Source organism: Peromyscus californicus, unplaced genomic scaffold, assembly GCF_007827085.1.
Source record: "Peromyscus californicus insignis strain IS unplaced genomic scaffold, ASM782708v3 Scaffold_14__1_contigs__length_90479793_seg_2, whole genome shotgun sequence".
Lineage (NCBI taxonomy): Eukaryota > Metazoa > Chordata > Mammalia > Rodentia > Cricetidae > Peromyscus > Peromyscus californicus.
In genome coordinates, this window is record NW_026294436.1 from 21,167,823 (window position 1) to 21,180,476 (window position 12,654).

At 44.7% G+C, this 12,654-nt stretch overlaps 1 protein-coding gene across 2 annotated transcripts in view; it reads left to right on the plus strand.

Annotated features, from left to right (window-relative positions):
• The window catches only part of Klhl12 (kelch like family member 12), a 36,931-nt gene extending 24,610 nt beyond the window's left edge, over positions 1 to 12,321 (plus strand). For both annotated transcript variants that reach the window (XM_052737010.1, XM_052737011.1), the window contains exons 7-12: positions 4,666 to 4,772; positions 6,382 to 6,577; positions 8,511 to 8,669; positions 8,947 to 9,045; positions 10,283 to 10,469; positions 10,749 to 12,321. In XM_052737010.1, coding sequence (XP_052592970.1) covers positions 4,666 to 4,772; positions 6,382 to 6,577; positions 8,511 to 8,669; positions 8,947 to 9,045; positions 10,283 to 10,469; positions 10,749 to 10,875 — 875 coding nt within the window. In that variant the 3' untranslated portion in view covers positions 10,876 to 12,321. The remainder of the gene's footprint in view (positions 1 to 4,665; positions 4,773 to 6,381; positions 6,578 to 8,510; positions 8,670 to 8,946; positions 9,046 to 10,282; positions 10,470 to 10,748) is intronic.
• Positions 12,322 to 12,654: the final 333 nt, after the last annotated feature.

The following is a 12,654-nucleotide window of genomic DNA, read 5'->3' on the forward strand; positions in this document are numbered from 1 at the left end:
TATTAATTCCTGCAGGATGACAAAATGTAATCTGTATATCATGAACTATATACAAAAATACAGATCGCTGCATATGGATTAAGGAGTAGAGAAAAGTATGAAAACAGGTTATAGGAAAGTATTGGTTTAAGTTCTATTCCTTTTTTGTTTAATTTGTTTTGTTGGGCTCTCACACTTGTAGCCCTGACTAGCTTAGAACTCGCTGTGTTGACCTGCTGACCTTGAACTCAAGCAGTCCTGCCGCAGCCTTCTAAGTTCCCGGCTTACAGGCATGACTCACCACACCCATTTTCTTTTTCTAATTATAATTTCTCAGTTATACAAGTAGTATTAAATATGTTCATATTACTGAGCCAAGGGGAAAATTATATGAACCAATTACTGCCTTTATCCTAAGTGTTCTTGGTGTAATGGGGGGGCAAGGGGATAATTAGGATTGATTCCATTATGTAAGGAAGAGTGTTTACCAGAAATTGTTGATATTTAAAAAAAAAAAAAAAAGATATACACCCCAAGTTCCATCTGTAGAGGAATGAATGGTTAACTGGATTAGAGTACAGCCGTGCAGTGGGGTGTTTTAGAACTATGCGAAACACTGAGTCATGTATGCCTAGCTGGGACTTTTTCATTTCTTTATTATCTGTTGTGCACACACCTTGGCAGTCCACCGTGTGTGGAGGTCAGAGGACAGCTTACAAGGGTCAGTTTTCTCCAAATGGGTCCTGGAAATCAGACTTCAGGTTCTCAGGCTTGGTGGTAAGTGCCTTTTCCTGCTGGGCCAGCTCACTGGCCCCCGCTTTTTCTTTTCTTTTTTTGAAATAGAATCTTGTTCTATAGCCCCATCTGACCTAAAGTTCTTAGTTCTCCAGCTTCCACCTCTTAAGTAGCTGGACCACAAGCCTGTGCCACCAAGCACCAAGCTGTGCTGGCTGCACATCTAAGGGAAAAATAACACTGTCATTTTCAAAACAGGAGTGCTAGGCGTGTAGCTCAGTGATGGAGTGCTTGCCTCGAGTGCCTTAGGTTTGATCCTCAGCATTTAAAAGGCAGATGCTCTTAAATACTTGTTTATAGAAGCAAAGACCCAGCCTTTAGCAGGATTACACCATAGATGGAATGCAAGGGTAGTTAGCAATTCACCTTTAATTGGCATACCTCAGCATTATTCCAGTAAACATATGGCTACCTTTGCTATTTGAAATATAATAAGTCTAGAGTCTATAGCTCAAAATAATAATGAAGATTTATGTATTTTATGTGTATGAGTATTTTATCAGCATATATGCCTGCATGCCAGAAGAGGGCATCAGATCCCATTATAGATGGTTGTGAGCTACCATGTGGTTGCTGGGAATTGAACTCAGGACCTCTGGAAGAGCAGCCAGTACTCTTAACCTCTGAGCCATCTCTCCAGCCCAAAAATAGTAATAATATTTCTAGAATAGTACATGAGCAGTGATTGAACAGGAAGAACTGGCACTAGAAGGTGTTCTGTGTCATTTGACCTCTGTTCCTAATTTCTATTATATTTATATTGTGGTTTATTTTCATTCTTCTCTTATGTGGTGATAGGGATCAAACCCAGGGCCTTAGGCATGCTGGCCAAGTGCTGTTCCACTCAGCTGTATCCCTCACCTCTCCTCGTAATTTTGTAAATTCTCTAGAGACCTGCTCTGTGGGTAGTGTTCTTTCTCTAAGCCACTGGTTTTTTATCCACATAAAGTAAGTTAAGTTCACTCACTAGGGTGCTTTTGAATATAGATGGTATGTTTTTTTTTTATGTAATAACATTCATTAATTGCTTATTAAATTGAACTAAAGCCAATGAAGATTTTCATGAGCCAGGAAGCACAGAAGATTCTCTAGAGGTTCATTTTCTTCGTTTCTTTAAATATTTTGCAGATCAGAACTGTCAGAAAACTGCCTATTGCTCTGACCTTGAGGAATTAGACTTAGTTTTATGTAATTCTTAGCTTTGAGGAAATTGCTGAAGGTATTTTTGATTAGATTGCTTTTGATTTTTTAAAGGCATGCACCAGATTACACATAAATCTTGCCAGGTGTCCTAGACATGCTTTTCTCATCAAGAATTTAAAGACCTGGCCTGGCCTGGTAGTGTAGGCCTATAATCCCAGCTACTCAAGAGGCTGGGGCAGGAAGGATTTAAATTCAAGACCACACTGGTCTACCTAATGAATTCAGACACTCTGTGTCCCCAGATACAAGTTCAGAAATAACTGGAGATGACCGCGGGCACTGGTGACGCACACTTTTAGCCCCAGCACTCAGGCATAGGGAAGGGAATCTATGAGTTCAAGGCCAGCTTTGTCTGTTGAGAGAGTTCCAGGATGGCCAGGGCTACAGAAACCCTGTCTCAAAAAACCAAACCAAACAAACAACAGCAACAAGAAACCAACTGGAGATGTAGCTCAGTGAGAGAGCACCTGCCCAGCATATGTGAGGGCCCTGGGTTCAGTCCCAAGTGCCAAAAAATAAAAGATAAAAATCATCGGACACCGGGTGTGGTGGCAGGGGATCTCTGAGTTTGTGACCAGCCTGGTCAACATAGTGAGTTCCAGGCCACCTAGAACTACACCAAGAGACCTGTTCTCAACAACAACAACAAAACCACCCGGCATAGTAGTGTATACCTGTGTTTCCAGTGCTTGAGATGTTGAAGCAGGAAAATCACAAGCTTGGGGCTATCCTGAGCTACATACCTAGACCCTGTCCATCTCCTTCCTTCCTACCTCTCCCCCAAGAAAAAGGTTTTGCTGGCTGGCTGTTACTGGAATTTAACATTGCTTACCTTGTTAGCTGTCTTATCTTTTTGGATGTGAGCCTAGCCTAGCCTTTAACAGTTAAGCCATCTCTGAAGTCTGAGTGACAGTCCCTTAAAATAGGCTCTGTCTATGGAAAATAGTGACATCCTTTATAGCAGAATTTGAGGCCCAGTGATCCAGATTCCTCACCATGTAAATCCACGAAATACCTAAGTAGGTAGGCATGGTGACACATGCCTACAGTCTCCAACCTTGAGAGGTAGAAGCAGGGTGGTGAGTTTGAGACTAGCCTGGGCTACGTGACAAAACTGTCTCAACCAAAAACTAAAGTGACTCATCCTGACGTCTGTGCCCAAATTCTGCTGTGAACTTGACTATTTATGGAGCTGTTTTAGGTTGACAGACCCTGCTGTCATTTTCCAGGGTTTGCAACAACATCTGTTTCCTGTCTGCTTTTGGTTTTCTATACTTTACAAGCTACCTGAATGAAGTCACATCAAAAGAATGTTGTGGCGTTTTGTTGTTGTTGTTGTTTGATTGGTTTTCTTTATTTTTGAGACAGGCCAGGCTAGCCTCGAACTCACAGAGGTCTGCCTGCTTCTGATATGGTTTGTTTGTGTTGTTTTTATTTATTTATTTATTTATATTTATTTATTCATTTATTTATTTATTTATTTATTTTTATTTTTCGAGACAGGGTTTCTCTGTGTAGCTTTGAGCCTTTCCTGGATCTCGCTCTGTAGACCAGGCTGGCCTCGAACTCAACAAAGATCCACCTGGCTCTGCCTCCCAAGTGCTGGGATTAAAGGCGTGCGCCACCACCATCCGGCTTGTTTGTGTTGTTTTTAAATGTGGGAATTACATAGTGTAACATAGGTAATGGCTGAAAAATCAATGGAAAACTTACTGTATTTTTCTCATCATATCCTTATAGTGTCATTTAACATGTTTTAGCCAGCTGTGAGGTGTACATGGTGAGGTGGGAGAATCACTTGAGTTCAGGAGTTGGAGACCAGCCTGTGGAACACAGTGAAACTTGGTTTTTCTTTCTTTGGGAATTGAAAGAGGTGGGGGTGGAGAGGAACCAAGCAAAACAGGTTAACTGTCAGGCCTGATACTTTCCATCAGTCCCTGGTCACCTCTAACACTGACATGACGTTTGTTGTTCATTTTTTTCAGAGACAGGGTTTCTCTGTGTAGCCCTGCCTGTCCTGGAACTTGCTCTGTACACCAGGCTGGCCTCGAACTCACAGAGGTTAGCCTACCTCTGCCTCCCGAGACAAGCCAGGCGGTGGTGGCACACGCCTTTAATCCCAGCACTCGGGAGGCAGAGGCAGGTGGATCTCTATGATCCACTCGAGGCCAGCCTGGGCTACAGAGTGAATTCCCAGACAGGCTCCAAAGATACAGAGAAACCCTGTCTCGAGGAAAAAAAAGACAGCAGTATAGGACCACACACACACACACCCTCAAATACATGGATACACAGAATAAAAATAGATACCTTCCTATTACACAGCCCTATTTTAGATTATTTTCCAAGCAAATACTAAGGCATCCTAGCTCGGCCAGGTGGCACAGGTTTGTAAGGTAACTGTGGGAAACTGAGACAGGGCTGCAAAGTTCAAGGCCTGCCTGATTGTGCATGGAGTGAGTCCAAGGTCAGCCCGAGCAACTTAGTGAGACCTGTCTTGAAATAACAATTGTTAGTTGTGGGGTAGGAATGGTTACAGGTTAGTGGTAGAACACTGAGGCCCTAGGTACATACCTAGGGCCACCAAACAACGTCCATAACCTATTTGAACCTTTCTACTTACATTTCCCTATAAGTAGTTACCCAGCCAGGAGGAAGTAACCTGCCTTTTCCTGCCTTTGTCCTTAGGAGCAAATGAAGTGCTTCTGGTGGTTGGGGGCTTCGGAAGCCAGCAGTCTCCTATTGATGTGGTAGAGAAATATGACCCCAAGACACAGGAGTGGAGCTTTCTGCCAGTAAGTCATGGTGGAACCATTTTCAGCAGAGTTTAAATGTCATTGGTTCCTGATACTAGATACTAGATCATAAATGATCAGCTTTCAGAGTAGAAAAGCTTCAGACAGCATAAGGTCCCTTATGGACATGTTGTCTGTATAGTTAGGTATCCAATAAATGGTTGGCTTGCTTTTCTTTGGGTGGTAGCGGTTGTTTCTTGGTTTTTTACTATTTCTTACTTTTTTTTTTTTTTTTTTTTTTTTGGTTTTTCGAGACAGGGTTTCTCTCTATAGTTTTGGTACCTGTCCTGGAACTCACTTGGTAGTCCAGGCTGGCCTCGAACTCACAGAGATCCGCCTGGCTCTGCCTCCGAGTGCTGGGATTAAAGGCATGCACCACCACTGCCCGGCTTACTACTTTTTTTTTTTCTTAATGTATGTTCACACATGTGAGCATGCTTGTGCCACAGCATGTGTGTGGAGGTCAGAGATCTTTCAGGGATCAAACTTAGGTCATCAGCCTTGGCATCAAGTACCTTTACTCACCATCTTGCTGGTCTTTTTTCTTTTTTTTTAAAGACTTATTTATTTATTATATACTCAGGATTCTGTCTGCATGTATACCCACTTGCCAGAACAGAGTACCAGATGAGTGCACCAGATGTCATTACAGATGGTTGTGAGCCACCATGTGGTTGCTGGTAATTGAACTCAGGACCTCTGGAAGAGCAGCCAGCAGCCAGTGCTCTTAACCTCTGAGCCATCTTTCCAGCACCACCACCCCCTTTTGAGACAAAGTCTCACTATGTAGCCTGGCTGGCCTCAGACTTACAGGCTTTCTTCCTTTCTCAGCCTCCTTAGTGCCAAGGTTACACATGTGAGCCCCGCAACTGGCTTGTTTTTTGAGCTAGGGTCTTGTTGGCTGATAAATGCTGGCATTATAGGCATGTATACCACCACCACACCCAGCTTAGTATAGACTGAACAGCTTGTGCCGTTGCTCATGCTGTACGACTGAACTCAGGGTTGTTAAGTCGAACTGAAGTGGTAAGTTTGTATCTCCCTTCAGTATCTCAGTACTGCGTAAACAAGAACCATCTCTGAGGAGACGTACTCTGTAGGGTATTTCAGTCCTGGCTCTCAGATTAGCAATCTGCCAGTACTTTTCCTATGGAAGGATATTCAGTCTTTTAGCTAGTGCCTAAAGAGAAAAGACAGCAGGAAGCCATGAAGTCTTCTGTAAACCTTGGAGTGAGGCAGAAGGATTTCGCTCTGTAGGCAGTCACCGTCCAGCCCCTTTGGGATGAACCTTAGCCAAAAGTAGGTTTCTGGTGACAAGGAAGAAGCAAAGAAGATTAAAAACAGGATGCCGGGCGGTGGTGGCGCACGCCTTTAATCCCAGCACTCCGGAGGCAGAGCCAGGTGGATCTCTGTGAGTTTGAGGCCAGCCTGGTCTACCAAGTGAGTTCCAGGAAAGGCTCCAAAGCTTCACAGAGAAACCCTGTCTCGAAAAACCAAAAAAAAAAAAAAAAAACAAAACAAAAAAACAGGCAGGGTGTTGAAAGAAAAGGTAAGGGCTGGAACTTGTCCAGCTGAAATGCTGTATTTCTCTTCTCTCCCAAATCTGTAGAGTATCACCCGAAAAAGACGGTATGTAGCCTCGGTTTCCTTACATGATCGGATCTATGTGATTGGCGGGTATGATGGCCGTTCCCGCCTCAGTTCAGTGGAATGTCTAGACTACACAGCAGATGAAGATGGAGTCTGGTATTCTGTGGCCCCTATGAACGTGCGACGAGGCCTTGCTGGAGCTACCACACTGGGAGGTAGGTCTGATGACAAATGGTGTTTTCGTCTTCTTTCAGCTGGATTGTGTCCTTAGCTCTTGTACTGTCTGGCAGGAGCGTGGCATATGAGGAGAAGTATCTGAGTTCAAATGCTCATTCTTGCTTTAGATATGTCAGGGTAACTGACATGCGCACTATTTGTGGACATGTCAACACTGGCTAAAGTTGACTCTTCAAGTTCTAGTGTACTATATGGTAGTAGACACTGGTTATAGTTTTATAAACTCCATTTGGTAGTCTTCAAATGCTTTTAAGTATGTCATCATATGCCATTTTTCTTTTTTGGTTATTTTTGCATTTTGTTTCTGTTTTTCTTTCTTTTTTTCCTCTTGAAACGGTTTCACTATATGATAAAGCTCAGATTGACCTTAAACTCATAATCCACCCACCTCTGCCTCAGCCCTACTTAGTGCTGGGATTTCAGCACTGTGTGTCACCACCCCTGGCCTTCTGGCTTACACTGGGTTTTTGTTGTTGTTGTTGTTTTAATTTAGGCGGGATTCACTAAATACTCTGTGTAGCCCACCCTGGTCTCAAACCTGTGGTCTTCGTGCCATACCAGGCTTTATTTTGTGTGTGTGAGTGTCGTAGCTCCATTTTGTGTATGCACCGCATGACAGCAGTGCCCCAGAAGCCAGGATAGGTGTCACATCCCCTGCAACCGGAGTTACAGACTCTTGTGACCCACCATGTAGGTGCAGGGACTCGAACCTGGGTCCCCTGGAAGGGTAGCGGATGCTCATAACCACTGAGCCATCTCTCCAGCCTCCATACCAGGCTTCAAGTGTCTTGGTTGTACTGTGTTTCTTGCTTCTGAGACTTAACTGACTTACCACGTAAGGGGAAAATGCTCAGAGTACAAAATATACTTTTACAATAATGTCCTTAGGTAGTGTCATACAGTACCATATACAATGCATATACATAATGGGAAATTTAGGAAATAATTATAAAAGTCAATTGGAAGAAATACCAAGAAACTTATTTGTTTGGGATAAGATCTCATGTAGCTCATGCTGGCCTTAAACTTAGTCTGTAGTCAAAAATGGACTTGACCACAGCCTACACACCCCCAAAAAAAGAAAAGAAACTGTCTAGACAGGAAGCCATTGAAGAGAGTCCTTAAAATTTGTGATAAAAGGGCTGGAGAGATGGCTCAGTGGTTAAGAGCACTGGCTGTTCTTCTAGAGGACCTGAATTCAATTCCCAGCACCCACATGGCAGCTCACCACTGTCTTCTGTAACTTCAGGATCCAACACCCTCACACAAACATACATACAGGCAAAACACAAATGCACATAAAATAAAAATAAATAAATTTGGTTGGGCGGTGGTGGTGCACACCTTTAATCCCAGCATTTGGGAGGCAGAGGCAGGTGAGTCTCTTGTGAGTTTGATGCCAGCCTGGTCTACAGAGTGAGTTCCAGAACAGCCAGGGCTGTTACACAGAGAAGCCTTGTCTTGAAAAAATGAATTAATAAATAAATTTTTGAAAAATTTTAATAAAGGTGCTGAAGTGTAGCTCTTCACAGTTGATGGCTTCTATCAGAGGGCTGGGGAAGGACTCGGTTTTCTTTAAGGGACTGGCCACTGGGAATTTGACCATTTGCCAATGAGTATATGGGCAACACAAATTGTACCTGGTGTATTTTTTTTTTCTTAAGTTTTTTTCAGGGGGCACAAGGGTGGAAGGATGAACCTGGGAGGAATGGGAATTGAGCATGATCAGGTACAATGTAAGAATGACTTTGCAGTCCTGGTCCTCCTGCCTGAATCTCCCCAGGGCTGTGATTACATTCATGTGTGGGTCCCCCCTCCCCCATCTTAACAATGGGTAATGGGTAATTGGTAGAGACAGTGGTTCTTAGACATTTCTCATTCTTAATAGACTAATTTGTTCATTCTGAGCAGATATGATTTATGTCTCTGGAGGCTTTGATGGAAGCAGGCGTCATACAAGTATGGAGCGGTATGACCCAAACATTGATCAGTGGAGCATGCTGGGAGATATGCAGACAGCTCGAGAGGGTGCAGGACTAGTAGTGGCCAGCGGAATAATCTACTGTCTCGGTATGAGTCTGGGGTGTGGGATGGAGAGAGGCATCAGTTTACCAGAGTTAAGTGCATACACTTGCGTCAGCAAGAACTCTGGTCTGTCCCAATATGTTGTCCATGAACAGGATTATGTTTTTCTTGTAAGCAAAATGTGGGGTGTTTGGTATTCTTTGAGCTGGAACTCTGGAAGAACTACACTGACTCAGTTGAATTACTCACAGAAGGCCAGTTCAAACAAGCCTGAGCATCTCCCTTTCTTCCTGGAAAGTTCATTCTTTGCTCTGTCTTTCAGGAGGATATGATGGCTTGAATATATTAAATTCAGTTGAGAAATATGATCCCCATACAGGACACTGGACTAACGTTACACCCATGGCCACCAAACGTTCTGGTAAGACCAAGTCTCAGGCGGGATCACAGTGCCAACAGTCCTGACGTGTACAGCGGTGGTTTGGGTACAGGCTGGGGTGTCGGTGGGGTGGAACTGTGTAGTTCTCACTGCACCAGATTCGCTGTACATATTCGCTGCACATTCCTCTCTCTTTCACCTCTTTTTTCTAACTCTTAGGACAAAGATAGTTTAAACTTGGAACTAGATGCAAATCTGAGGACAGGACAGACATTCTTACTCACTCTTTAGTACTTTTTTCTATTCTTGCATTCTTGTCTGTCTAGCATAATGTTGTATGTGTAGGACATGGTTAAATAAATGTTTCTGTTGTGCTGAGTTTTGTGTCTTTGCTTTTTTAACTCTTTGGAATTGGTTTTTGTTTTGTTTTGTTTTTCCCTGAGACAGGGTTTCTCTGTGTAGCCCTGGCTATCCTGGAACTCGCTCTGTAGCCCAGGCTGGCCTTGAACTCAGAGATCCGCCTGCCTCTGCCCCCTAGTGCTGGGATTAAAGGCGTGCGCCACCACCTTGCCTTCCTGGACTTTCTTTTGAGGGTCTTACTGTGTAGTCCTGGCTGGTGTACAACTTGCTGTGAGGTGGTCTTCCTGCCCTGGCTTCCAGTTACACCACCACATCGATGTTTTATTTTTAAGCTAAGATCTCACTGTATGTAGTATGTAGTGCACACTGACTGGGGTTGCAAATGTGTGCCATACATCTGATAAATAAACGGCAATAAATCACCTAAGATCTCTTAATACCTAAGAATGAAATCTTTTTTTTTTTAATTCTGAGAACTGCACACAGAACCTTGCATGTCCTCGGCAAGTACGCCACCGTAGAGGTACGTCCCCACAGCACCTGAGAGCTCCTGATAGGGAATAGGCTGCGATGTAACAGAGCGAACACTGTGCACAGCCATGGCCGTGTCCTCTGCTGCTTCCCATTGCTAACACCTTTTCCCCACTGCTCTGTTCAGCCGACCGAAGAGAGATGGACTGTGAGTGAGTGAAAGCAAACAGAGAACCGTGTCAGTCTCTGGGTTATAATTTCCAGTCCCAGCCAAAGGGTTTACCAAATGCGTGCAGTAACATTCGCTGTATCATACTCTTCTAGGCCTGGTTTGCTTACATCTGCGTCCCTCATCTTCCCCACAGTTCAGCCGTTGGTGACGTGTTTCGTCACTGGTTCAGATGCTCGGCTTAGGCCGTTCATTTGCTTCTCCTCTCTCTTCCCCCAGGTGCTGGAGTAGCCCTACTGAATGACCATATTTATGTGGTGGGCGGTTTTGATGGCACAGCCCACCTCTCCTCTGTTGAAGCTTACAACATTCGCACTGATTCCTGGACAACCGTCACGAGTATGACCACTCCACGGTGCTATGTAGGGGCCACAGTGCTTCGGGGGAGGCTCTATGCAATTGCAGGGTGAGAATTTGGAAAGTGGGGTAGAATCCTGTATCCAAGGGGAGAATCCACGTGATTCAATCTCCGTTTTGGAAAGAGGCATAGTGTGTTGTGGGGGAACAACTGCTGGGGCCGTTTTCACTCCTACCCCGGGTGCTGGGACTTGAACCTGGCATATGGTAGCAGGTGCCCCCTTGCTGAGCTGTACTACCAACTCCAGGGACAGGACTACTTTAAATGCAGGACTGGTATGTAAAGAATGACAACCTCTTTCTTTCTTTTGTTTTTTTTCCCACTTAGATACGATGGGAATTCTCTGCTGAGTAGCATTGAGTGTTACGACCCTATCATCGACAGCTGGGAAGTAGTGGCCTCCATGGGAACCCAGCGTTGCGATGCTGGGGTGTGCGTGCTTCGAGAAAAGTAACTTATTGAACACCAGCTGGAGCCAATGAGTACTCCAAGGAACAGTTTGTGGGAGAATCAAGGATCCTTTCCAGAATGTTTCTATCTCACTGTGTGCACGGGGATTACAGGCACCAGTGCTGTGACGATTGTACTTGTTTGAACACACACTCCTTCGCAGTGGTACTGTTGCTCAGAAGGGTGGGTAACAACAGGTACTCAAGGGAAGAGTGCACCTTTGGATGTGCGAGACCTGAGGAGCATTTGCTTCCTGTTCCTAACTTATCAAGTGCTTGGGAGGACGAATGGATGTGTGTGTGTGTGTGTGTGTGTGTGTGTGTGTGTGTGTGTGTGTGTGTGTTGTGCTTCATATATTGTAGAGAATTAAGGTGAGTATGGCCTGCTAGGTGTGGGCATTGTCCATCCTAGGTGATTGGAAGGATATCAACTACATAAGCTTGGTAAAATGAAAGTCATTTCCTTCCCCCCCCACCCCTAGAAGCAAAAATATCTTTTCTAAATACAAAGGTAGCTCCGGCCACCACAGTTCCCTTTCTGGAGGAAACCAAGAGATCACTGTTAAAATTTGAGAGGCCAAGAGGAGAGATTGATGCTATTCTCACTTAGGGGGACATGGTTGGTGTAGAGATTTGAAAAGTGACATGAACTGAATGGAATGTGAGTGAACCCAGAAGATCACTGAAGTGTAAACTGGAAGGCTGGAGAGGACATGCTTGACCCCAGGGTCTTTCTAATGTACCATCTTGGCACTGGAGACTGAGAGATTAACAGTGGTGGTGGGGGGGGGGGGGGAGGAGTTAGAATAAGAGATGCTGTAAGTGTGCAGAGTTCAATCTACCTGTGGCAAACAAGTACCTGTGACTTTACAGCCGTCTTAGTCCCTGCCAGGCTGGTGTAGCCGTGGCAGTGTTTGTCTTTGACTGGGTGAAAGAGCAGCTTGGTGGTGACTCAAGTGCTGCCACATGACTACACTTCCACACTATTTATTCGGGGCTGGGGGGGGGGCTGGGGCCTGCAGCCTGGTACCTGAGGTTCCTGTCACTGCCCTGTTGTCTGAAGGGCACACTTCTGCTAAGGAGTGCTTACTGCTGCTGCGGCATGTGCTACATTCAGTTCTCTGCCGCTACATTTCCCAACCTGTCTGGAGAGTGGCTTGTATTCATCCTGGGACCGAATAATCAAGGACAACTGAGACTCTTTTGTTAGTTCCCGTGCCTCTGCCAACATTTCCGAGCTGCCCTTCAAGGCTCCTCTGTGTCATAGGGTGAAATCCTTGCATTATTGGTGCAGCAAGTATGGGAATGTGGTAGCCTAAATTGGGTTGCATTTTATTTTCCTTTGCTCTGGAATTCCACTTTTCCCTCATTGCCCTAATTGTGTGGCCTACAGAGTTAATTTCCTTTGTATTTTTTTAAGAAAATATTAAAAATGGACTGTCTCAAATGGCTTCAAGAGAATTTGTGGCTGGTGCTGCCTTCAGCAGACATGTTGGAGGACAGGATAAAGAGCAGCTCCTGGCCTCGTCTTCCCACCTCTTTACCGTGTGCTTGCTAATGAACTCTGCTGCTGCTTTGGTAGATTTGAAACGTCAGTGAAGTGCTTGCCTGAATTTGCCCGATTTATTGGTCCCTTTCACACTTGGAATCTACTTGAAAACAAAAGATAAAAGAGCCAGGCAGTTGTGGCGTACACCTTTAGTTCCAGCACTCAGGAGACAGAAGTGGGCGATCTCTGAGTTTGAGGTCAGCCTGGTCTACAGAGCAAGTTCCAGGACAGCCAG